The 27,904-nt window shown below is 36.2% G+C and overlaps 1 protein-coding gene and 1 pseudogene across 1 annotated transcript in view; one reads left to right on the top strand and one right to left on the bottom strand.

Moving 5' to 3' along the window:
- RRP15 (ribosomal RNA processing 15 homolog) overlaps positions 1-27,904 on the bottom strand; it is a 70,484-nt gene that overhangs the window by 23,083 nt on the left and 19,497 nt on the right. The window contains exons 2-4 of the mRNA XM_043962592.1: positions 20,387-20,658; positions 16,549-16,646; positions 9,063-9,264 (exon numbers count right to left, since the gene is read on the bottom strand). Of these exons, the coding sequence (XP_043818527.1) occupies positions 9,063-9,264; positions 16,549-16,646; positions 20,387-20,658 (572 nt within the window). The remainder of the gene's footprint in view (positions 1-9,062; positions 9,265-16,548; positions 16,647-20,386; positions 20,659-27,904) is intronic.
- On the top strand, positions 17,086-17,556 carry LOC122725473 (annotated as a pseudogene).

Genomic DNA, 27,904 nt, shown 5'->3' with positions numbered 1-27,904 from the left:
GAAAAATAGGGGGCAGCTAGGTGGCACAGCAAATAGAGCACCAGCCCTGGAGTCAGGAATACCTGAGTTCAAATCCAGCCTCAGACACTTAACACTTACTAGCTGTGTGACCCTGGGCAAGTCACTTAACCCCAATTGCCTCACCAAAAAAAAAATTAGAAGCTCAACAAAAGGAATGAATGAAAATGCAATTACTAAGTGTTTACTATATACAAATCACTGTGCTCAGCTCTAGTGATAAGGTGGAAAGGAAAGAGAGCCTCCTCAAGGAGCTCATATTCTAATAGGAGGAGGTAAAACACACAGGAGGTTTCAGCTTCAAGACATGCAAAAAGGTCTAGCTGTCCACTGAGTACAGTGCCAAAGCAGAGTAATGCATTTTCTATAGTCGTTATTTCCATTTGAAAAAAAAAACTGACCCATTTCGATACTGAACTATTTGATGTCAAGGGTTTTGATGGCATGAACTTTTCTTTTCTGGTCTCTAGAAGGTATGGCTGATCTAAAAGCTGAAGATGCAACACCTGCAGAAACAGTTGTTAGGCTACATCTCCACAAGGGTCACTTCCCTGAATATTGGCTTCCAAGCCATGCTAGAAGTAGGGATGGCAGCCTGGAGCTTGTAGGTTTACCAAAGAGTCAGGAACAGTTGTGGGTGGAGGCAGGGATGGTGGACCTCTTTCTCTTACTGTTGACTGACTGCAGGGGTTAGGCTGCTAAGAAGGCTGGTAGTCTGAAAGCATTGGTATTCCTAGGATTTGAAAACATAGGGTCCTGGGATATCTAGACTAGAATCTAAGTCAAAGTTGTAGTTTGGTCCAGTTACTATATTTCTGTAAATTGCTGCACTATACTGTCTAAAGCAGCTTTATAAAGAGAACTTTAGGAAAAACCTTTGAGAAGCTTATAATATAATGTATTTTTGGAAAGACTTTTCTGTGTTTACTGAAGAGAGAACCAAGAGAATTGCTCCTCAACATGTAAAGAGGAATCAACCAACTGAATATTTTGAGTCTGAATTTGGCTGATGGTAACATGGGTCACTCAAAATATTGTACAGAATATTTTAAATTTTTAAAAAGTGTGTATATATGGATATGTATGTACATACATATCTATGTTTATTATCAATAATAACATATATTGGGTAATTTCAATATGCTGGAGTAATTTCTTTGGTTCTTAAATATTTTGTGGTTACCTGTAGATGCAAGTACAATGGAAAAAGTGGATAAAAGGGTCGTAAACTATTACCATTTCCTACGGAAGTGTAAATGAAGCAAAGAAATAACCACAAAAAGAAGGCCAAAAGCCTAGAAACTCCTTGGCCTTGACAGACAAATTTCTCAGCCAAGATCAACAATGGTTTCAAATATAAATTCATTTATAAAATATCAAGAGTAAATATGCTAGAAGATTATGAGTAACAACTCATTGCAGGGAATGATGGTGAGAGTTTGTCCTGAGTAGAATGGGCTTCTTCAGGATGCAGTTCTCCTTCACTACAGATCTTCAAATTGAGGCTTGACATGCTGAAGATGAGATTGCTGTTAAGAAAGATACTCATCGGGGGCAGCTAGGTGGCGCAGTGGATAAAGCACCGGCCCTGGATTCAGGAGTGCCTGAGTTCAAATCCGACCTCAGACACTTGACACTTACTAGCTGTGTGACCCTGGGCAAGTCACTTAACCCCCATGGCCTCACCAAAAAAAAAAAAAAAAAAAAAAGAAAGATACTCATCAGTCTCAATCAGGGGTCAGCAAATTACAGCACCAGAGCCAAATGTGGCCTGTCAAGGAATGATTTTCACATTTTTTAAAATCCAATAGTTTTCTTTTTTAAAAAAACAAACAACAAACAAACAAAAAACCATAAAAGTCATTTTTTGCTCACTGGTCTCAATGAATCCCTGGTCTAGATTATATAATATACGGGGGTCCCTTCCAACTCCGAGTTTTTGTAATCAAGATCCCAATTAACCCAGATAATCCCAAGAACATCTAAGGGATAATACTAGGAGGGCAACAAATGAAAAATGGAAAAAACCTGTCAAGATTAATATAATAAACCATTTTTTCCATTAATTCAAGTGAAAGTCAAACTGATATCTTAAGATTTGGGGTAATTTCAGTGTTTCTCACTGCCTAATTAACTTTTTAACCCTTAGTTTGTTTCCAAAACAGTTTATAAACTCTAAATCTATACCCATCGATTTAGTGATGTTTAAAAACTGACAATCTTTTATGTAAATTTTTTCGATTATTTCAATAGATGGATGGTATTTTACACTCTCTACCATACCCAAATGCTCTCAAAATACTTATTTATGAGTGGATATCAAAGGGAACAAAATAAAAAAAACTACCAAGACTTTTTCTTGAAGATTAGCTTGATATATAACTATAGACACCAACAAGAAGTTATTTCTTATCTAATACCTTGCTTGCAATTTTGTGCATGAGAAAATGATGTAAATGTTCATTAGTCATTATCAAGTCATTGGATCAAAGATTTAAGACCTTATTCCTCTTGATAAGTAACTTACCAATATCTGAAAGTTAAAAGGGATAATCCATATTCTAATGGACAGCTACTACTCTTCCAAATGGTACTTTCATTAATATTCTTATTATAACTTATATATATATAAGTTATAATAAGAATATATATATATATATATATAAAACTTTTATAACTTTTTTTTTTTAGTGAGGCAATTGGGGTTATGTGACTTGCCCAGGGTCACACAGCTAGTAAGTATTTAAGTGTCTGAGGCCGGATTTGAACTCAGGTACTCCTGAATCCAGGGCCAGTGCTTTATGCTTTATCCACTGTGCCACCAAGCAGCCCCTTTTCTTATTATAATCTTGATCCACCATCTCTTTTCATGATAATTCACAAAAGTTCACATGAAACTATTGTTAATACCATCAAAACCATTACAACACTACCTTAAAAATTCTTATGGGCACTTAAAAAAGTTTCAAGAGGGGCAGCTAGGTGGCGCAGGGGATAGAGTCAGGAATCAGGAGTACCTGAGTTCAAATCCAGCCTCAGACACTTAAATACTTACTAGCTGTGTGACCCTGGGCAAGTCACATAACGCCAATTGCCTCACTAAAAAAAAAAAATTTTTTTCAAGAAACTTTTATCCTCAAAACATTTCTAGGGAGATAACACATTGATATTCCATTATCGCAAAGAGATATTATAGAAACAGACTTAAGAGGTTTAAGGATCATGACTCACTTTAGGAGCTACAACTTGTTCCAATATCAAACTTAATACTTTTTCCAACTGCCTCTGAATAACAAAACATACCAGATACTTCCTTTACAAAAACAGTACACTTTTAATAAAATATTACTTTTTAAAAGTTAATACTCTATGTTTTTCTGCCACTAAAGAGGGTTTTCTAATGATATGAAGTTGTAACACTGCAAAAATATCTTCATACAGAAGTATGGAAAAGAAACACACCCACCCCTAACCCCCATACAAACTCAGAACATATTATTATCCCAGTCTCAGGAGGATTAAGAAATACCTTGATAAACAGCTAATTTTATGAAGTAAAAAAGTTTTTGGCGCATTCCCAGAAAAGTAATTACTCCCATCTCGATCCCAAAAACTTGCAAAGGGTCTCTGATTTCAAATGAAATAAGCAAATATTTCATAGAAACTTCCTTTTGTTGTTGTAGCATGTGTAATAAAATAAAACTGAAGAGACCAAAACCAAATATATAACACAAATATAAATTACCTAAAGCCCAGGAACACACTCATAGAGAGTAGATATGTGTGATAAGTAGCAAAATCAATTTTGGCCATTCCCTCACAAATATGAAAAAAGTTCTCAACTATTAATAACCATATGAAAGACTCCTCAAAATCACCAATAGTAAGAGAAATGCAGATCACCACAACTATGTGGTTATACCTCATACCCAGAAAATATGCAAAACAATGTGTAAACTGGTCCAAATATTTTGAAAGGCAATTTGGTATTATGCAAAGAAACGAACAAAAATGTCTCTACCCTTTAGTCCATAGATTCAAATGTTATACATATTAAGAATAGGAAAAAAGGCCCCATATACATGGAAATATTTATAGTAGCATTTTTTGTAGCAGCAAAGACCTGGAAACAAAGTAAATAGTAGATGACCTTAGATCTTGGAATGGCTAAACAAACTGTGGTATGTTAATGTATTGCAATGTTACTGCTATAAGAAATGATTACTATGATGACTATGGAGAAGTATGGGATGACTCATATGAACTAATGCAGAGTTAATGAATGAATATCAAAGCTTTTGTTAAACACTTTCTATGTGCTAAGCATTCTACTATGTGCTGGAGATAGAAGTAGAAAAAGTCAGACAGTTCTGCTCCCAGAGGAGGAGATAACACATAACAGAGTTCAACTGCAGGGTCGATTGAAAGATCCAGAAATCCTCAGGATGCACTAGTGGAGGCAAAGCCATGGGGTCCTTCAGGTACCATGGAAGCTCAGATGAGACTGCTTACAGGTCTGGGGGCAAAGCAGCAGGGTAGATGGTGATATCCATGTATGTCAGGGCAATGATAAGACCTGTATCTCATGCAAAAACTGAAGATAGTAAGCCCCAGCTCATCTAAGCATAGTGAGCAGCCATGTCACTCTTCTTGCCTGGTGCTCCATGGAATATGGGCAGCCCAGGGAGACAAGGGAAAGGCATGAACTATAACCCTTATCTAGGGGTTTTTATATTAACAAATCAGAGGACTGCCAGAAGTGAATACACCAGTTTTTCTACTGCCAGTAGTATCTGGGTACCATACTTCTCAGATATTTCACAAAGACTGAAGTACTCTGACCAGGACTGCATGAAAGGTTATCTGTGTGATGATCAACACATTTCAAAGTATTCTCCCTCAGTGAAACAGCACAGAATAATCTCCTCATAACATAAATGAATTTAATATGAAAACTACCTGGGTATAGTTATTATCAAAAATAATTACAATAGGTTTCTATTACAATATAATACAATAGGGGGCAGTTAGGTGGTGCAGTGGATAAAGCACTGGCCCTGGATTCAGGAATACCTGAGTTCAAATCTGGCCTCAGACACTTGACACTTACTAGCTGTGTGACCCTGGGCAAGTCACTTAACCCTCACTGCCCTGCCCAACCCCACCCCCCCAATACAATATAATACAATAGGTAATTAGCTACTGTGTTAGAACAAATCTAGAAAATTGTGTAGTCTTATCACCTCTTATCTAGAAATGCCCCAGAGAGCAGGCAGTGTAGTATAATGGAAAGAGCATGGGAAACTGGGCTTGAAACCCAGCCTTTCACAGTTCACTTCACCCAACCTCTGTATGCCTCAGGTAGTTTATCTGTATAAAAGGGGGGAAGATAATACTTTGTATACTATGTACTATGTACCATGCAGGGTTACAATAAGCAAAGTGTTTTGAATACAATAAAGGAACAAGAGCAGTTTACATTTATATAATGATAGAGGAAGTGGTCCCAGATCACTCTCAATAAGATATTCTTTACTATTTAATCAGCCTGCACCATACCCCCAACCCAAATCTCATGGGAGTTACAGTCTTGTCATAACTAACAAGAGTCTCTCAGTGGAGCATTTCTTTATAAATAATGGCAGCAAGGAGATGAAGGCATTGAGGTATTATGCTTCCAATGGCAAGGTGAGCCAAAAAACCTTAATGAGGTTTACAAAGTAAATACAGGAAAGAGAAGGCTCCAGAGAGGATTCATAATGTTGGTTCATTCTCTTGCCTGCACTAGAGTTAAAGAGACCCCTTTCCTTATATTTATGCATCCTTTTTTTCCCTAAAAGTTGCCCTCATCTGGTCTATAATTTCTTTTTCTTTTTTAAGATTTTTTTTTTGGGGGGGGGGGGCTGGGGGCAATGAGGGTTAAATGACTTGCCCAGGGTCACACAGCTAGTAAGTGTCAAGTATTTGAGGTTGAATTTGAACTCAGGTCCTCCTGAATCCAGGGCCAAGTACTTTATCCACTGAGCCACCTAGCTGCCCCCTGGTCTATAATTTCTAACCCCTAATTCCACTCTCGGAACAAACCTCTTACTGTTTGCCTTTCAATCTCAAGGTCTATCTCTTTTCTTCCAACCCATCTCCCTATTCCCAAACAGCTTCACTTGCTTACATTATCACCTTTGACCCCAGATAAAGTGGTCATCCATTTGAACATTTACTGCCTACTACCTAAAGTTCTTTGACCTTGATATTCTCCCTCCCACTCCCCATTCCTCTACTCACACACTTTTTGCCAGGCTCAAGGGCCAAATTCCCATCCCTGGATAACCCCTACTACTCAATGTTTCTATTACTAAATAGGTTCTGAGTGTTGCTGGAAAAATCAGGTCAATTTTGCCCATGATGAGTTCTTGATCTATAACTTCAATTGGGTCTTAACTTATTGGTATGATGGACAGACAGCTAGATTTGGTGTCACACAGACCTGGGTTCAAATTCCATCTTGGCCATGTAATAGCTTTGTGACCCTGGTCAAATCATTTAATGTCTGAGTTTCAGTTTCCTTTTCTATAAAATAAGAGAAGCTATGACCTCTCAAGTCCCTTCCAGTTATAAATTTATGATCCTATGACCTATAGTGCTAAACAAGCCTACTATTTTTTTTGGGGGGGGGGGGCAGAGCAATGGGAGGTTAAGTGACTTGCCCAGGGTCACTCAACCAGTAAGTATCAAGTGTCTGAGGCCAGATTTGAACTCAGGTACTCCTGAATCCAGGGCCGGTGCTTTATCCACTGCGCCACCTAGCTGCCCCCACAAGCCTACTATTTTAAACATCAACTCCTGAAGCTCATTCTTCAAGACAACTGCATTAAACTTTTTTTTTTTAAATGGGGACAAGGGGAGTAGATGAAATTGGAGGGAGATGAGCACCAGTGACTACATTGGTATAGAGAATTCTTGATGAGGAAAGTAACTCTTTCAATGAATACTGTGATACTGTCACAAAAACACTGTCCTATTTTTTAAAAAGAGATATAGAAAACACAAGTAAAACCAGTGAAAGTGAATTTGGTTTCTATTTTATGAATATTAAATTGGAATAAAAGTATTTGAGGAATGGGGAGAAACTGAAAACAGATGACCCTGAGCAGAAGGTCAATATACCTTTGATCTCAATTTCGTCCTGATTCTTGATATAAAACCATACCATGCCATGCCATGCCGTGCCATACCATACCATACCATACCATACCATACCATACCATACCATACCATACCATACCATACCATACCATACCATACCATACCATATAATATCGTAATATACTCGTGACAATTTAAAGAGAAAATATGGAATAGGTATAATGGGAAGTAAGTTCAAAAGTCTAGTATAGTAGAACACAAAAATACTTGCCAGAGGAAAATCTATATTTTGTATCCTATAAAAACAAAAAACACACCTGAATATCAAAGCAGGAACAAAAGTTTCTTTTAAGTTATTCTGAAATAAGGGAAAGTAGAAAAGTCAAATACTTAGAAATACCATCTCCTCATTCTCTCCTTTCTGTACAACTCCAAATGTTTTGTTTTGTTTTTACTTCTTTCAATAAAAATATCACTGGCAAATCTTCAGTCCCTTATGAGTTTGATTAACGAAAAGTATAAATTCCCCAAAATGATGTTTATAATTACTGTTGACAGTCACTTTACAATAACAGTACTAGAGGGCACCTCTACTACATAAACAAACAATTTTTGTTCTTTTGAAATTAAAAAAATTGACAGACTTTTAAAAGTTGAGAAATGCATGCCAAAATTAAGCCAAATGGTAATTTAATCAAAGAACTTTAAAAACACTTCAACACTGTGCTTGCGTGAAATTCCTAAATGTTCTTTGTGCCACAGAGTGTTTCAGCATGCTTGATCAAAATATAAACAAAAAACACATGACAGTGTCTTGACTGATTAAAGTACTTCTTGTTGGCTTTAGAAAGCACTTAGCTCACAGTAGTGGATTAATGACAAAAGAACTGTTCCACTACTACCAAACACATCAAAGACAGAATATAAATGCAAATATGTATTTAAAATGTACTTCTTAAAAGTACAACTTCAGGGATAGGAACATGTATCCAAAACACTCATTTTATGTAACTTATAAAGCACACTACAGGGGGTAAAATGTTTTTATAATAATCAAAATTATATGCATTATACTTTTGTTCCAACAAGCCTGCAGAACCGAGTTTGTGATTTTTAAGGCAAATGAATAGAAACTTCTAATACTCTTCCCTCTGCCAAACATCTATGAAAATACCTTAAACGATAAACTAACTGACAAACAATAGAGGATGACTTATCATCATGATCTCCAAGAACTCAACTCCTTTTATTTTTCTAAGCTGAATACCAAGTTATTTCATAAGATACTAAAAGCGAGGCTCTACTGTGAATTTGCTTCTATGCACCCAAATAAGAAAACTCGTGTGAGTCTACAATGTTGTTATTTTGCTTTTAAAATAAAGAGCAACGAGAAACCAAATTGTCCTGTAATTCATGGATCTGAAACCAGAATATTATTACTGGCTACTCCTCTATGCTTACTTCTGACGGACAGTAGACAGATAATCCCCTAAAAAAGCCAATGTATGGGACTAGAAATCCAAAAAAATGCAAAAGAATGAGCAATGTCATTCTGTACAGGTTTTGCTTATCAGTAATAATTGCTAGCATATGCACCATGATTTTACACTGATAGGCACTGATAGGCATAAAGAGCAAGGAAAGGCTTTAAAAATGTGATGTTATAATGTATACATTTCGTATTCTTCTCTAATGTCTGCTAAGCATGACTGGGAGGATAGTAACCATTACAGCATTATTAATGATAAGGTGACATTTTCCATTGTTATTGAAATTCTCATATTTATTACTGCACTAATGTCTCTAGCCCACATGTACTTATTTAGAGTGCCACAAAGACAGAGGGTAAATCTTATTCATTAGTACAAAAGCATTCAGCTTAGAGAGCAAGCTCTTCTTACCTGTTTGTCTTTGGAATTCTGGCCTGTGGGATTCCTGCTGTCTTTGCTTTCATCCACTCCTCTGAGAACACTAATGAAATCTTTCTTGGTCACAGTTGACATCAACTTTGCACGTTTTCTCACAGAGCCTCCAACTTCTTTCATTTTTTCATCAACATTCTTCTGGTGCTTCCGAACAGCATTGAATAACTGCACCACACCCCTGTAGATTAGGCAATCCCCCCCCCCCAATTCTAATTAAGTAATAATAAAAAGCAATTACAACAAGAAAACTGTACCGGGTGCACTAAAAAAAAAAAAATCTACCTACTGTGATGAAATAATGGGATTTAGCAGATACTCAAAGACCCACTTGGAGATTAATCAAGACTGATTGAATCAAGTGAGAGTAATTGACTGCTGATTAAGCCTACTTCAAGTTAATTGGATTGTAATCACACCTGGCTATCCCTTAAGAAGGTATTGTTCTCAGAAACTAGACTGTGAACTCAACTTGAGACCACCTTCAAAGCCAATGGATTTGGATGACGCCAACCAATCACCTTGAAGCAGTGTGTAAGGACCACCTCTGTTCCAGATCTATAAAAAAGCTTCCACAAACAGCTTGCTAAGGAGTTCCTGATTAAGACAGGCTCGTTGAGGAGTTCCTGATTAAAGCAGGCTTGTGGAGGAGGACTTCAGGAAGAACTAGGCTAGGTAGGACTTCTTTTTCATAACCTTCTGAACTCTTTGTAAATATCTGTATGTTCTAATAAATGTTTAATGCCCAAAGACTGGTACTGAAGCCTTTTAATTTTTGGCGACCACAATTAAGATTTTAAACATCACACTACTATTTTTTCAAAGTCAAAATCTGATGTTATTAAAAATGAAATCACTATTAAGATGAATTATATGGTTTTCAAAGTATAAACAGTATGTGGAAATTTAACCTTTATATTAATATTAGGCTATTCATTATCAATAGTAATTGAAGAGTTATAGAATATTTTAATGGGTCTTGACTTTCTAGATGTGAATATTACCAGTACCAATGTCACTCATAAACCCCATGTCATCCTATGTGATTCTTGGGATATTTTTTTCCTTTGTACTTGAGGCCTTTCTCTAGGTCTCTGTATATTTTAGGGCAAACAGGGCTGTCTGTTTACTTGCTTATACCACACGTCCAAAAGACCAACTTCCTATTCCAATATTCTACAGCAGGCTTGCTCAGGAGAACCCACGCTCAATTTGATGAGTCTCCAATCCACTTACTATGATTACAGAGCTTGGACCTTTGTCAGAAGGGGATATCTCTCACTTAACTTCCTTTTAAAAAAATATATAATTAAATTGTATACATATATCAAACAGATATAACATATATACATACACAGATATGACATGTATAATGTATATTTTCTATGTTATTACATTTAGATATGCCTAGATATATTCTAGTACACATAACTTAGTTTTTAAAATCCTTCCTCTTCCCCCTTTTTTTTAACAGGCAGTTTTTTAAAAATACAGGTAAATAACTGTTTTATAAATAATGTATGCATATCAATTTACATAAATAATATATATGACAAACTTGACATGCTCCTAGCCCCTTGCTAGGAGGATAATGGGAATTCCTCATTGGTCCCCAGTAACTAGGTCTCCCCTGAAGATGACTGGCAACTGAAATCCTGTCTGAGGAACCACCTCCCTCTGTTGTCTCTAAATAGCTCAACCTTTCTATTTGGGACTCTTTCCACATTCTTTTAGACTAGTTTTTGGGATGGAAGAGTAAGCAATTTATCTCCCCATCCCAACACTAAAGGTGACTTAAAGGAAAAACACATGGCCATGGGTAAATAAAATTACCAACAGAAAACTAAGCCTTGAGTTCCAGCTGCCTTTCTGTTTCCTTTTGTAAAGTCATGTTACTGACTAGAGACACTGAGAAATGGACCTTTCTAGCCTTAGAGGTTTATCTAATGGGTAGTCTTGGGTTCAAAAGCTGGGCACTAGACAGCTGAAGGAAAAAAAAAAAACTTTTAGAACAGTGCACTTTCTGGCAGAAAAAAGTATCACCAAAAGGAGAATCCTGTAGCTGAAGGGCTTCCATGTGTGGGTAGGAAATCAGTCCAGATCAGTCCAAATCTGACAACTCTCTACAAAATTTAATATAGATTGCTCAGATAATGTTGTTAAGAGGTGAATGAGAAAGATCTATTCAGCAGCCCTACAAGGGTCTTTACTTTCTAGAGATCTGGACACAACAGACTATTTAAGTGGTTTATATTTCTATATGTGTTTATGTTCCCCTTTGAGTCCATTTTGTCTTATATATTTTCTCTGGCTAAGGAAATAAAAATTGGTCCATTCCCAATAGGCCTATTGTACACTGTGTACCTTTAATGAGAAAAGAAACTGTCACCCACACATGAGTCATACATCTAAGCTTTTCTTTAGAGATTTTCCTGGAGAAATCCTGATGAGGCATTAACAGGCAAGAAAAATTAAACCCTTTGGGGTCAGGTCCCCAGAACTGAATCTAGTCTGTATGAGCCACCATCACCTGAGGGGTTGAGGATAGGTGGGCCCAAGCCATGGGGTAAAATACATTTCCTCGTTAGTTTCCTATACACAACCTGTTGAGAAAAGGTCTTTATTAGATATATGCTGTGGTTTATTTAAGTAAACCATGGATTTCTGCATTGTCCTTTAGGTCATCCCAACTTTCATCCTTTGGAAGTTATATAATATAAAATTCACAACTTAAGAGCTTCCCAGAGTAAACTGTTTCAAAAACACGAGTCTTTACAATTTCAAAGAAACAAATCTGGTTTATAGTTTAAGGTACTTGTTAAAAAGGTTTTTCCTCATTAGGTTTGTTTCTTTCTTTTTCTGAGGTGAATGTGCCCTTTTAGAAACCATTTCTAAGGATTCTTTGGGCTGGACCAATCTGGCTCCAAAGGAAATGAACTGCCACTGTTGCAATGGATCACCTCAGTTACTATTTATATGTAATCAATTCAACATCCATAATAACTCTTGCATTCACTCCCTTATCTCTATCCAACTAGCTACTACTCTAGTTTGGACTCTCATCACCTCTCACCTGTACTATTGGTTTGTTTTTGTTTTTGTTTTTTGGTGTGAGGCAACTGGGGTTAAGTGACTTGTGTCTGAGGTCAGATTTGAACTCAGTTCCTCCTGAATCTAGGGCTGGTGCTCTATCCACTGCGCTACCTAGCTGCCCCTCACCTGTACTATTGTAATAGGCTCCTAATTAGTCTTGCTGTCTCATGTTGCCCCCTTCTCCAATCTATATTCCATACAACTTCCAAAGTGATTTTTCATAAAGCAAAGGTTTGACCATGCCATTCTCTCCTACTAAAAAATTTCTTATAGGCTCCCTATTATCTCTAATTCTTGGAATGAACTCCCTCCCTCAACAGTTTCTTCCTTCAAGACACAAGCTCTGTCATCTTCCATGTGAAGCTTTTTCTGATCCACCCAATTCCTCTTGCTCGTGCCTCTCCCTCATACTACACTTTGTATTTAACTACTTTACATTTATTTGTATTTATTCTTTTAATATTTGTTCTGTATATACCACATATGTCCTTGTGGTCTCCCTTTTGTAAATGGAAATAGCTGGCCTGGCCACTTTCTCAACGTGGAGGTTTTATGAGGAATTTATCAACTGGAGGAAGGGGTCACAGAAATCTTCAAAGGTGAGAAGGCTGCTGGGCAAAGGGAGAAATTCAGAGACTCAGGAGCAAAACAGAATAATTATGTATTATTCCATTCATTTAAGTTACAGACTAGGTAATCCTCTAGCCTTCTTTCTACCTACACACAACATTGTAATTCTCATCTTCTCAGCTTCATGCCTTTTGCACAAAGAATCTTCCATGCCTCAAGGGCATTCCTTACTCACCTCCACCTCTCAGAACCCCTTGTTTCCTTCAAAGTTTAGCTTCAGCAGCACTTTCTTTGTGAGGTCTTTCCTGATTTCTTCCAACTGATAAAATCTTCCCTTTATTTTCATATTGCCTGAGTATTTTGTTAATATTTATAACATGCATGTTGTAGCTGCCTTTGTGATTGCTATTTCTCTAGTCTCACAAATAGTTGTTTAATAAAAGCTTGTTGGCTGACTGATGGTAAAAAAAAAAAATTTAAACACTTTTTACAAATAAGACATGTTTTTGGAAAAAGGAAGGGGATTTTTTCCTAAAAAAAAAAAACTTCAGTGGATCCATGAATGAATGGACAGATGAAAAAGAAAGGATCACATCATTATGGGTTTTAGCTCCACTCTAGCACAAATCACTGTCCCTTCACATCCCCTTACTATTTCCTGCCATTATCATCCGTGTCATCATATAAATCCTTCAAAGGTTGATTCTAATGTCCTAAAGGATGCACTGCTTATTTTATATTATTTCACTCTTGACTTACTATCTATCTATCCATCGAGCCATCCATCCATCCATTCTATACAACTGGTCCACTCCCTTTTCCAGTCATATCTACTCAATAAAGTATTTTGCCTCAGTTTTCATGTACAAACCACTGTTGGTATCATGCTGTAAACTATTTACATTTACCACATGCCTTTTGGTTTTCCAATCACTGCAATTCCAAATCATTTGCAGATTTGACATGATTCTTAGAGAATTAGCAAAGGAAATACAAACGTTAAAAATGGGACTTCTGCAGTAGCAGGCAGCCCAAGTGTGTAGTAGAGGTAGCTAGGTGGTTCTATGGCTAGAGCTCTAGCCCTGGAGCCAGGAAGACCTGCATTCAAATTAGGGTCAGGAATTTACTAGCTGTAAGTACTTAGCAGTGTTTGACACATAGTAGATACTACAAAAATGATTTTCTTCTCCTCCCCTGCTGCCCCTTTCCCTTGTCATAAACATAATCTATAAGGATAACTAGTAAGAATTATAAAGACAAGAATGGGATTCATGGAAATGGTAGGCATTTCCCCCAACATAATGCAACCTAAGCTTTTCCTCCTGATGCTATTCAATTCTCTCTTACAACTATTAGAACTTAATACACATACTAATGGTTACCCATTCAACCACATATCATAATCTAGACTACACATAGTCTTCATCTATACTAAGTGGCTACAAATTTCACTACAGCAGCTGTCACACAATCATTTATCATTTAAACAAATGCAAGGGAGATACTTTGCTTGAGGAGATGCTTTAAAGATGCACTTGTTTCTACCAAATCAATTTTTTAAAAATAAAAATCAAATAAACACAGTAAGACCTCATATTCTCTGTACCTCTTAGCTGTGGATCTGTGTCTATGAAAGCCTTTCTACTCCCTTCTTATGCTTTTACTGAGGATATCCTAAATGTACGTATAGATCACTTCAAAAGATTTTATAAAGATGACAGAGGAGGCATAAAGCTTGGTCAGTAGGTTCTGATGTCTTCTTTACCACTTTGGGGGTGGGGCAGTAAGGAGGAGGCACAATTTCTGTCATCTTTTTCACTCTTAAAAAATTGGGCTTAAGAAATAGAAAAAACCATGTCCTCAAAAAGGGGTCTTCTGAAGAACAGATTTCTTTGGTACATAGTTGTCCCTTTCCAGCCATATTAGGTGTCATAAACATGTCTTTCTGTCTTACTGTATCAGATACTGAGATAGTAGAATAAAAATGTAGCGGTTGTACTATTATCACTGATGAGACAGAAATGCTGGCAAATCTCTTCCAATTACTGTCTCTTTCTTATCCTCATTTCAACCCTCTTTTCAGTTTCATCTACAGAAACTTGTGATGATGTCTTCGTCCCTTCGACCACTTTTTTACCTCTTTTAGCATAAGATACAATCTGTCAGTCTCTCTGAAATGGTTTTGGGGAAAAAAAGTTACTTTCTAAATCTGAGTTGACTAGCCATGTATCTCTGTCCAAGAAATGTGTTTGCTGACTGAAAAAGTTTTTGAAAACAGCCTCCTTATTGTGGTTTCTGTATGGTATTATAAAATTTCTCTATTTCTCTATTTCTTTTTTGCCCATTTCTCAAGCCTCAGTTGTCAGCTGGTTTAATCAGACTGGATACAATGTAATCAAATTTTATGAGTTAATATGTCATCTTTACCTTTTTTCTTCCTGTTTTGTTATTGATTTTGAACTCTGCTTTAACTAGTGGGTAGTTTGACTGCACGGAAACAGCTAATTCTGGAATTACCACTACCTATGGAACCAGATGTCTCTTGTTATTTTTATTTTTTTAAATAATTTTGTTGCTTAGCTTCTCTGAATATTCTTCAAGAAAATATTCACGAAGTAAAATATAATCATCCTTCTAGGTAGTCACGAGCCTTTGGCCTCTCATTATATTTTTATTCTAAAAACTGTATTTTAGTACTATTTTATATCATCTTCCCATGTCCCTATTTTTACAATGAAGTTACCAAATATCAAATTAATGATAACTTAAATTTGGAGGATATTATAAAATTCTTCATAGAATTTCTCTACTCAACTATTGATGTATAAGTTACAACTATATTTATGGTTGCCTCTTTGTACTCCTTATAAGCAGTGCATAAGAAAGGAAATGTAGTGTATCACTGAAAACTGGACTGAGTCAGTAGACTATGGTTTAATTCACAGCTCTGTCACTTATTAGATATATACCTCCATTTTCTCATCTATAAAATGCCACTAATAATAATTCATTCCCTTTCAAGAACCCGTGTTTTAAGAAAAGTCTTTGTAATTTTGTAAAATAAAAAGTGCTGAACTCTCACCTTAAAGTGACCAGGTAATTACTCCATTAAATGATATTTCTTTTCAATTTCTGGATGCATGATAAAACCAACTTTTCCAATTCAGTTGTCTGTCCAAGAAGAACTTGTGACTGCCGTTCTACTTAGTTATAACTTCAAATTTTCTGGCTGCACTTAGAACAAGCACCAATATATGTGTTCTACACACAATGTGAGGAGTAGAACCCTGGCTCTCCAACTAAACTTAAATAAGTTGCTGACACTTTCTGGGCCTCAGCTTTCTTTAGCTATAAAATGAAGAGTCTGAGAGCGATGAACTCTTCTAAGGTGCCAGCCAGTTTTAAAGAGCCTGTGAGAAATGTGATTATCATTGGTATTAAAATAATTGTCATTATACCCACAATAAAATCAGTGTCTTATGTGCTTGCTATGAACATAACCCACAGAAAATAGCTGAGCAGTATGAATTTGGAGAACCATTTCAAGAGCAATACAAAACATGATAAAAGGTAAAGGATCATTTGTGTGAGGGCACTAAGCAAATTGTATATTCTTGTCTAAACTCTAATATTTTCATAAGACTTAAGAAATCTTTGGTGAAATCCAGTACCAAATAAATAGACTTATGTATAAATCATTTGGCTCTTGGTAGTCACTCATTATATTAAATCTAATTAGAAACAGGTTACCTGGCCTAGTTTTTATATATCTATTTTTAAAAGCACAAAAACATTTTCTTACCTCGTAGCAATTCTCTGAAGATTTCTCTCTATTTCTTTGTCTTTGACAACATCTGGCTTCACTCTGCACATCATTTCCCACTCCCGCTTCTTATCAAGCTGTGTTATAAATATTGTTATGTGAAAGAACATTAGACATTTTTGAAAGCATAGCATACTCTGATATGATACTCCGAAAAGGGACAAAGGTAATAAATTACTTTGGCTTAGTTTGTTGTTGGGATTTTAAAAAACTGCATTTTTAGGGGTTCGGCTTATAGGGCCTGTGGTTAGCACTCAGCTGTGTCACACAAAGACCCCAAGTGAATTTCTGTCAGGGCCTTTGTTTCCTTGGACAGCAGGGGCCTGGAGGGTTGCCAGTATATTCAGCCATGCAAGGCAGATCAGGGTGTGAAGCAAGTACCCTACCATCAACTCAGCAGCCCTCTGGATGATGTGAGAACAGGACAGATATGCCTATTGGAGGATCAAAGGGTCATACACTTCATCAAACTTTTAAAACATCATTATGCTCCCACTTCTGCCCAGAACCAAGGCCATGGTGAGCTTGCCTAGGAAGCTGGAGCTGTTCTACAATGTGCTGTCCCCCTATTCCTGGCTGGGCTTTGAGATCCTGTGTCAATATCGGAACATCTGGAACATAGACCTTCAACTGTGCCCAACCTTCATCGAAGGGATCATGAAGGACAGTGGGAACAAAGCACCTGCCTTGGTACCACGAAAGGGCAATTACATTTTGATGTAACTCCAGCTCCTAAGGAAGTTTTACCAGGTTCCCATTAAGAATCCCAAAGATTACCTTTATGTCATATTAGAAAAAGGGAGCCTGACTGCCATGAGATTCCTCACTGCTGTCAACATGGAGTGTCCAGAGATGTTAGAGAGAGTGTCTCGAGAGCTGTGGATGCGTATCTGGTCACGAATCCTTCTCTTACAACATTACTAATGTGGAAATATGTTTAACATGATTGTAACGTATAACCTATATCAGAGTGCTTACTGGCCTCAGGAGCGGGGAGTAAAGGGAGGGTGGGAGAAAAAATTTGGAACTCAAATACCTTTACATGTAATTGGAAAAAAATTAAAATAAAATAAAATAAATTCCCCTAAAAAACAAACAAAAAAACAACATCATTATGAGTATATATATATATATATATATATATAGAAAGGACTTAGGGCAGGGGTACTTAACCTGTGTCCACAAGTTAGCTTTTATTTAATCCCAATACTTTTATAACTGTATTTAAGTATCATTGATTTCCTTTGTAATTCTATGTATTTTATCATATGCCTTTAAAAACATTATTCTGAGGAGTCCATAGTTTTCACCAGAATGCCCAAAAGGTTCATAACAGAATGGATAAAAATCTCAGCCTAGACATTCATCAAAATTCAGAATCATAAGAACTTCACAACTCTGAAAAACTAAAGTGGATCTGTTATTTCTTTGACTTCAAAGTTCATATCAACAATGTAGATTCACAACACATCCACACTTGCTCATCCTATGAGACTTCTGTGTCCTCCTATAAGCTTACCACAAGAAAGTCTTTCAAAGTTCCAGAGACCTTTACTCATTCCTTCTGACATCACAAGGGTGCCTTTGGGAACTTCTGGTTGTCCAACTGTCCTCTCTTGCCCTCACAAAATGAAAAAAGTCAATCTTCTGTTCCTATCATACATTTCCCTGATGATATCATCAGTGGTTATATGTTTTAGCCTGCTTACCTCTCCATTGTCCTATGTGATATTCATTTAAAAATTCCTTATAACATATTATATTCTATATCTTATTTTCATATAGCAGTATAGCTAGAGTGCTGGAATTAAAAACATGGGATTTTGTTCCTAAAGAAACCTGGGTTCACTAAAGGACTTTGCAATTTCCCATAAGCAATCCTGTCTCTTCCTATTCAACTCTAGCCCCACCTTGTTGTCATTCTGCACTGTCTGTCCCAGATACACATACACACACACACACACACACACACACACACACACACACACACACACACACACATGGACAAGCTCTATAGGTTGCTCATCCAAATATATGTCATTATCTGGTCAATAAAATTTCTTCATTCATTTAGTTTTGAATACATCTCTTTCAGGAAAATCTGCAGTGTTCCATCTGATGCAACCAGCATAAGGTTATTCAAAATAGAAGCAGCAGGAACACCTCACAAACCACAGAAAAATTCTTTTCAACTAAAAATTCTACACTAGATTTTCATTACAGCATCAAAGTGGCAAACATCTTTGGCAAGTATATATTACCCTCTCTGCCTGACCTCTCTCGGATGCAACACACAATTCCCCACCCCCGACCCCAATCTCATAGTATCCATCTTAATATATATCATTCTGTGACACAACTAAATTCCAATAATTTCTCTTGATGAAGGAAACAAGGACCTGGATCGGTCAAAAATAGAATGTATTTCACTTTGCACTGTTTTTCAAATGGATAAAAATTAAGGAAACTGAAGATATTTTACATTTAAAATTAAGCTACCCTTCATAAATTAAACTAAGACAAAAATAGAAAGCACTTTGAGGCTTCTCCAATTTTGAAGATCAATTCTTCTATTTCTACGATGAGAATAAACAAACCTTTTAATTTAATACAAAATGTATCACAAAAGAAGGGTTGTCTCTTATCTCTTTAACATTGAAAACATTCAAGCTGTTCTCACCCTCAGTGGAATTTGAGGTAATGATGGTTTCAGATAAAAACAAAACAAGGAAACCACCACAATGCTCTTCTACTTGACTGGCAAGAAGACATTCAGATTTTAATTCCATCAGCAAGAATGTAAAAGCAAAATTTATTTAAGAAAAAGCCCAGTCATGTCTAACAAAGAACAAATTCACAGTAGCCTCTATAGGTAAAATGGAAAATTTCTGCCACCATACAATCTTAAATATATCAATCAATATTCCAAACATAAAATGGAAAAGGGCCTGATACTTTATCATGGCATAGAGGTCCTCAGTGACCCTGTGAACTCTCTAAATTTTCTTTTCTCTTTAAAATACACAGCTTTCTTTGTGATAGCCTTTTACATTGCCATAAGGGGACTCTTTACAAAATGCCAATCCAACTGTGCAAAGCTGTCTTTCCCCAACAGAAAGTTAGTAGCATCTTTTGGAAAATTCAATATTTTACATAGTCAACTTTTATCATCAAGTATGAAAGAGATTTTTAAAAAAACTTTCATAAAACTATGGTGTATCTGTAATAGCCACCAGAATATAAATTCATGAGTTTATGACCTGGTTTTGGCCTCTGATCAAAGAACTACATTTTTTAAACTTCTGCTGGCATTGATGTAATGAAAGGCAGACTCTGTTTTAGTTTATCTATCAGTGAACAAAGTCAAGTTTACAAAATTGAAAGCCACCTCTGATTTGTGGGACCTCACATATTAATCTTACAAAATACATTTTCAATTCAAGAAAGCAACCAACCTGCTATTCCTTAGAATGCATAGTATATTCAAAGGGCCATTTCAGAATCAAGTTCAGGAAACATATGCACAGTTCAATGAATAACTTATGTATTGCCAGGAACTCAAATTTTAGCTCTAAACTGGGTCATTTATATGTTTATAAACTTAAAACTGATAAATGTGAAGTTTCCTTGGAGTTTAATTTTCTGAATCTCGAAAGTAAGAAAAAACAACATGATCAACAGGGTAATTTAGTTATGTTCAAAACAGTGTTCACCAAATAGGGGTAAAAATCTATAATGTTAATTAGACAAACATTGCACAAAATAATTTAATACTGATAAGAAATGAAGGAGACATAATTTAATCTACAAGACATACCTGTTTTCTTTTCTCCAGTCTCTCTTGTTTTTCTTTCTCTTTTTCCTTCTCCAGCTCTTTGTTTTTGATGAGAATAGTAGATTTACTTTTAGGAATTTTTTTGTTAAGAATTTTAGCCATGGCATCTGCCCAGCCTGCATTAGTCCCAACATTAGATTCTGCTGCACTTTCATTTTCTTTGTCATAAGCTATGGTATCATCTTCATTATCGCCTTCAATTGCTTCATCAGAAGAAAAATGGTCTTTGGCAACTCCCCAACTTCCTACAGAACCTTAAGAGAGAAAAAAACACACTAAACACTGATATTCTATGTGAAGAAGACTCAGGGAATGTAGTTTATTATGAAAGACTATACAATGGAAGTGGATAGTCTGAGTTCAAGATCAGGAATCTCTTAGCTATAACCCTTGAAGCTGTCTAGTAATAGCTGAAAATGATAAAGCACAATTGAAAAAATTGAGATACTAAATTTGTTAGATGAGGATACTGTATTTCCTATCAGAGAAAGGAAATATTTTAGAGGAAACCCATTTGCCAGGTATGCCTGAATCTGCTGATCTGTAATATACTATTCTCATCACGTCTGTCAAAATGGAGGTACTTCAGACATTAGACTCTCAAACTTATTTTTTACTCTGTAAATGTTAAGAAAATTCATTCATTCATTCATCTGACAAACATCAAGGGCTTGAAGTAAAGAAAAAGAAAGAAAAGAAAAAAAACCCTCTTTAGTTCCTGCCCTTAAGGAGCTTTCAGCTTGGTAGGTAGATACACGGAAAACAAATACAAATGTGTGGTGACCACTTACAGTGATCATAAAGTACTCTGAGATCAGATGAGGCAGAAATTGCTCTCATCTGGAGAACATTCTACTTTTGCTTCTATTTGCCTAAGGATTTTAGTCTGAAATGAAATCTGCAACAGACTAAAACTAAAATCTGGTAACACTCATTACTATTTTGGTCATCATCTTGGAGCTGAAAAGGAGACTGGCTGAATGAAAGGTAAGCCAGGGCTCTTTCCAAACCTATGTCACTAGTGAGCTCTTGGCACTTTTATACAGTCTTCGTTCAACATCTCATACCCAACACAATAATTTTCCCCCCCCTAAAACAGAAAGGACACCTAAAAATCGAACTTCAATAAAGGTTTCTCTGTGCTTTTAATCCAAACATCATACAGGAATATTAGTTAACTTTTGGTTTTATAAAACCTTTCAGTTATGCTTTACTTTCCACAAGAAAACTACCCTGTGCCAAATTATAGCCAACTTATTAAAGAAGATACAAAAAATGGTATTGCATATCTGTTTGGAAGAAGCAGAAGGAACACGATTTGAGGCAAAAGACCTAGCTCTAAGCTCTGACACTTACTAGCTGTTTGACTTTGGGCAAATTACTTAATCTTTCTGGGACTCAGTTCCTTCATCTGTAAAATGGGAACAGAAGGCAGACAGAGAGGAAGAGCCAAATGAGATGATTTCTAAAGTCGATTTCAGGTCTTTCTAGGATTCTAAATATGGGCTTTACACAAAATCAGGAGCAGCTCTCCGATCCATATTTTCATCTATAATAAGATGGTGATACAGTATCTGTGATACCTAATTCACAAAATTAAAGTCATTTATATCAAAACTATATAAATGTATTCTTAGTGATTACAAACACACTAATGGCTAAATATGCACATTACTAGAGAGTAACTAAAATTATAGTAAATCCCACTAACTAGAGTTTTATTTTTAAGTTCTGGAATAAAAGATATGCATTTATAACTTTTAGGTAGGAACTTTTCAGCATCATGCAGCTCCCAAAATAATGAAAACAAGAAGTTTTAGCTCTCTCTTAGAAATACTAATAAATCTTACAATTCACACTTCAAAACTGCAATGAATCTTTTATTCCATCCATTCCCTCCAAAGGTACAGGGAGAAACCTTCTGTATAATTCTTACTAATGTACTACTACAAATTTTCCAGAGGATCTAACCAACATTCCTCTAGATCTTTTTACATTCTGAGGATACCATGTGTAATATGAACTGTTCATCTGTAAACCCTCAATCAAATGACCTGACCAGCTGACAGACGTTTCCAATTTTTCCCCTCACCTATATCACTTAATACCACCTTTTTGCACATGGGTCATCACTGAAATTGCACTGTAGTTGACTTGTGCCATTGTGCATCTCTCCACTGCAACTCTAATCTTTTCATGTTGGTGTCATTCTAACATTTACAGCTATACAATATCACCAAAGCAACATTACTGTTAAAAAGATGGATGGCTTTTTCCTCTCCCACCCTACAGTAGTAGGGCATCACTTAAAGAATGTACAATTTCCCAAGTTCAATCCAGCATGCTCCCTCCCTTCCTACCATTCAATTTAGGGACCAGTTAAGTATAGCACCTTTCCCAAAGGTATAACTCAATGGACTGATTCTAAAATCACATGTCATATCCTGGAAAAAAAGCATTGTTTTACCCCCATAGAGATCATGGGACTAATCTCCTTTGCATGATTGTGGATCTCACTGAAAAAACCCTGAGATATTTTGAGACTTGATGCAATCAACATCTATCACCCTTAAACAGGTATATGCTGAGGACTTCACCCTCTACAGAGGAACATGATTGTCAAGGGGAATGCTGAACAAGATACTATACGTGACATCAGCTAACATACGTGGGGAATATACAAATCTCTGCTTATTATCTAGGCAGACTGCAATCTACCAAAAGAGAGTTGGAAGGTGCTAGATAAGAAAGAACTGGTTTACTGATATGGGAATCATATCAGAATTAGTTATCTATAGGCAATCAGACTATCAACTGGTAAGATCAGCATCAAGTTAGGAGAAAAAACAAGGGTGAGAAGCCACTGAACAGCTTCAACCTGACTTTTTCAAATGAAATAAGGGCCTTTTTTGGTTTGCTTCCTGGGGTGTATGGCCCTAAAATTAATTATCTAGGAGGAAGCATACTGGTGAGATACCTTTCTACAATGACTCTTAATTCAAAGATACACATGAAATTCAAACATTACTTATGAATGTAGTAAACTAAAGGACACTATCTGCAGCTTAAGTATAAACAAAAGACTAACTAATTTCCTAATATTTATTTCCCACAGTTAGGGAGGATGTTTTCAAGGCAAGAAATAATCAAACAATAAAAAGGCTTTTTCCCTTTTTAAGTAGCAAAGTCAAGTGATCCATTAGAGATCATGTCCATCATTTAAAGTATATTCTGGTGCCTGAAAGTAAAACAATCCCTAACATCATCTGGCAGTGTTAACACTACAACACTGACACCTAGTGTTTCATCCTGATCAGTTCACAAACGGACTCTTTTCCAGCTATACCACAAAAGCTGCTTAATACTCAAGACAGTATGTCACCTCATGCTTAATTGCCCCTCTTTCATCTTTCTCCTTCTTCCCCCTAATTTTGCCCCCCCCTTTTCTTCTTCCAAATCAAGGCTATTTACCTTTGGGGCAATGTTTGAGACACTGTGCATAGCACACTCTCTTATATATGTTTGCACAATTATACCTAAAACCTTATAGTCACTCAATAGATCAAATTAATGATAACAATAATAATGATAGAGAACATTTATATAGCACTTACCATGTGCCAGACACTGTGCTAAGCACTTTATAATTATTTCATTTGCTCCTCACAACCCTAGTAAGTAGGTACAATTATTATTCCCATTTTACAGATATGGATACTGAGGCAAACAAAAATTAAGTGACTTTCCATGGGAAACATAGCTAGTGAGTGTTTGAGACCTAATTTGAACTCAGGTCTTCCTGACTCCAAGCCCCACACAATATCCATCCACTGTGCCACCTAGCTTCCCAACATTTCTAAACTAAAATCCTAGCCTACAGCAGTCATGAAGGTACAAAGTTAGAAAGGTTTTGAGTACAGGCCTAGGAACAGAGAAACATGTCAGTCATCTAAGAGTCATTTGGAGAGCTCACTACCAGATAGCTGAAAACTAGTATGATTGATTTTTCTACCATAGCAACTCATAATTTACAGACACAGAAGGCTTACAATCTTATAATAGATTCTTGAAATATTTCAGTATTTTCAAAAGTTCATTTTCCAATTCCATTGCCCCATACTCTAAATACATACAATAACTAAACTATCATTTTGTTACAATATACCCTGTATACTATACAGACAATAGTTATTGTATATGACTAAATTATTGTTTCTTAAATAATATTTTTAAAATGTGTTATTCAGATATAAGTAGCAAACTCCTGCCATCCTTTCCTGGAAGACACAAGGAAATTCCCCATATAAAAAACTAAACCTATTTCCAAATTGGGGGCTGGGGAAGAAGAGGAGGATGAGAAAAGGGAGATTATAAACTAGAAAAGAAAATGTTTATCTTGTACTTAAGCTCACATTTTGAAAAACTATTTGTATCACATTTGTTACTCCCAGACTAAGGAAATACTGACAATAAGGAAAATAAAACTGAAAAGAGTTTGTGTGGGGGGTTTTTTGTTTGTTTTGTCGTTATTTCTTTGTTTAATGGCGAGAAAGTGTGGAAAGAGGAAAAAGCCAATTATCACCCCACTCTTTCTGTAATGAATGGCAAGGGAAAGGAGAGAAATAGTCCCAGACAAACTCAGAGGGGAAGACACTGAGGTCTCTTCTGTAAAGAAAACAATTCAGAAAGCAACATGAAATTTCATTCTACTTTTCTCTGAAATTGTGTCATGGCCCATCTTCAATGACATTCCAAAGAGACAGATAAATCTAATATCTAAACTAAGATTAAATATCTTGGTAGTTTACATACTTTTTAAAAAAACCAGTTTTACCAGTTGTGTTCTATTTAAACAAAGCTTTGTATAAAACTAAACTAGAAAAATTAAATGTAAAGACCATTTACTATACACTAAGAAGCAGGTTTCAAAAAATTCAAGTGTTTGAAAAGACCTTTGAGGTCACTGAGTTCAATCCATACCTAATCAGGAATCTCTTCTATAATATCCTTATTAAGTAATAAACAGTATCTACTGTGGTTTTTTTCTACAACCATAAGATACAAGTGATTCAACAGTAATACTAAGCAGTTTATAGACTACAAATTGTGATATTCTTTACTAGCTTAAAAGAGAGATATTGAAAGGAGCTAAGGCAAATGCTAACTTGTCTACTCTATAAGCTTAATCAAAGATTCAACTATTTGACTTCCAATTGTGGTTAGGCATACCCACCAAGCAGCTTAAAGGTCAGATACCCAAAATAGTAACTTCTGAGCTATAAGTGATCAATCAGAGTGGGAGAGAAGTTGGAGAGCTAAGCTTAACCAATATGGTGCAAAGTCTTAATAGCTGAGAAACAAAGGCCAAAGAGGCTATGTCCAAGATGGCAAAGATGTCCAATAGATGGCTTATGTTTATGAGCCTATTACTTAGTAACAGGGCTATTTTAAGTAGAATATATGACTGATGGTTTCTTTCTTCCCATTCCATACTTACTGTATTTGTACCCCTTAGATTATGTTAATTTGTGGGAGGAGTCATTGTGTATAAATATTCATGGATCCTGAGGCTCAGGGTCTTTGGGTCCTAGGACTGAGACCAGCTTTATCATGAGACAGGATCTCTCAATAAACCTATATTCTTTTGGCTTGGAGACTTTGTTTTTTTCTTCATCTAACACTTCGACTTAGAAATTTTCACAACACTACCCTATGACCTCTAGTTAAGACCTTTAGTTAATTCACTTCCCAATGCAGTCCAAAAATAGGAATTTTTCTTTACATGAGCCAATAATCTGACTCTAACTTTTTACTGTTTGCTCCCTGTGCTGCCCTCTGGGGCCAGATATAACAAGTGTAACCCTTCATCCACATGACAGCCGCTGTAGTACAGTGGAGAAGCTACATAGATTCAGATCTAAATGCTATAATTTAACACACCTATGTGTGTTGGGTGTGTTAACTAGAGCCAGCGCTTCAATTGTCCCATATGTAAAGTTCATTTTTGGTTCTAAATCTGATTGTTAAGCCAGTTAGTGATCCTTGAAAGAACACAGATATTAAGCTGTACATACCCTTTAACCCGGTGTTACTATTAGGCATATGTCACAAAGAGGTCAAAACAAAAGGGAAAGGGCCTATATGAAATGGGGAGGGGGGAGGAGGGGATGAGTGCCATTAACTAGAAAATGGCTAAATAAACTATAGCAATTGAATGTAACGGAATATTATTGTACCTTAAGAAACAACAAATATAAAACTTGGAAGACTTGTAAACCAATGCAGAGTGAGGTTAGCAAAACCAGAAGAAAAATTTACAGGATGACCACAATAATGTAAAGGAACACAACTTTGAAAGAATTAGACCTTTAACCAAGGCAGTAACCAATCTTGACTTTAGAAAAAACTAGGGGCAGCTAGGTGGCACAGTAGATGGAGCACCAGCCCTGGAGTCAGAAGTACCTGAGTTCAAATCCAGCCTCAAACACTTAATACTTACTAGCTGTGTGACCCTGGGCAAGTCACTTAACCCCAATTGCCTCACTTAAAAAAAACCAAACAAAAAAAAAAAACCCAAACTAAACAGTTCTCAAGGAGATATAAACAGAGAAATTTTGACAAAAGTTGGTGGGTTGGTGCAGCTAGATGGTGCAGTGGATAAAGAACAGGCCCTGGATTCAGGAGTACCTGAGTTCAAATCCGGCCTCAGACACTTAACACTTACTAGCTGTGTGACCCTGGGCAAATCACTTAACCCCAAATGCCTCACCAAAAATAAATAAATTAATTAAATTTTTAAAAAAAGTTGGTGGGTTCACATGCAATCCTTTTTCTTTTTTCCCCATATAAATATTTTATTATTTCCCAGTTACATTCGGAGAGTTTTCAACATTTGTTTTTTAGTTTTAAATTTTTCTCCCACCCTCCCTCTTCCCCAACACAGCAAAGTAATCTGATATCAGTTATGTACATACAATCACATTAAACATATTTCTGCCTTAGTCATGTTATAAGAGAAAAACCAGAGCAAAACGGAAAAATCTCAAAAAAGAAAAACAACAACAACAATAGAATTAGTATGGTTCGATCTGCATCTAGATTCCACAGTTCTTTTTTTTTCTTCTGGATTTGGAGCATTTTCCATCATGAATCCTTAAGTCTATCACAGTTGATCAACACATAATGTTGTTGAAATTGTGTACAATGTTCTCCTGGTTCTGCTCATCTCACTCATCATCAGTTCATACAATCCTTTTTCATTCTTTTCATTTTGATGTTTGTATTTGTTGAAGTTAAATTAATAAAAGATGTAATTCATTTAAAACAAATGACTATTGTCTGTCCCTGACCTAAACCCAGAAAAGATCACAGAGAATAAGAGAGGTACTACAGGACTTGAAAAGGATTAACGGGTTTCCAGGTCTTCTTTTCCAAATTAAATAAAGAAGAGGGAGTATAGGAACCAGTTGTGCTTAAGTTAAACCTCTGGTGAGATGCTAG

Source organism: Dromiciops gliroides, chromosome 4 (assembly GCF_019393635.1).
Source record: "Dromiciops gliroides isolate mDroGli1 chromosome 4, mDroGli1.pri, whole genome shotgun sequence".
Lineage (NCBI taxonomy): Eukaryota > Metazoa > Chordata > Mammalia > Microbiotheria > Microbiotheriidae > Dromiciops > Dromiciops gliroides.
The sequence above is the reverse complement of the archived record's forward strand: the minus strand, read 5'-3'. Positions and strand labels throughout refer to the sequence as shown.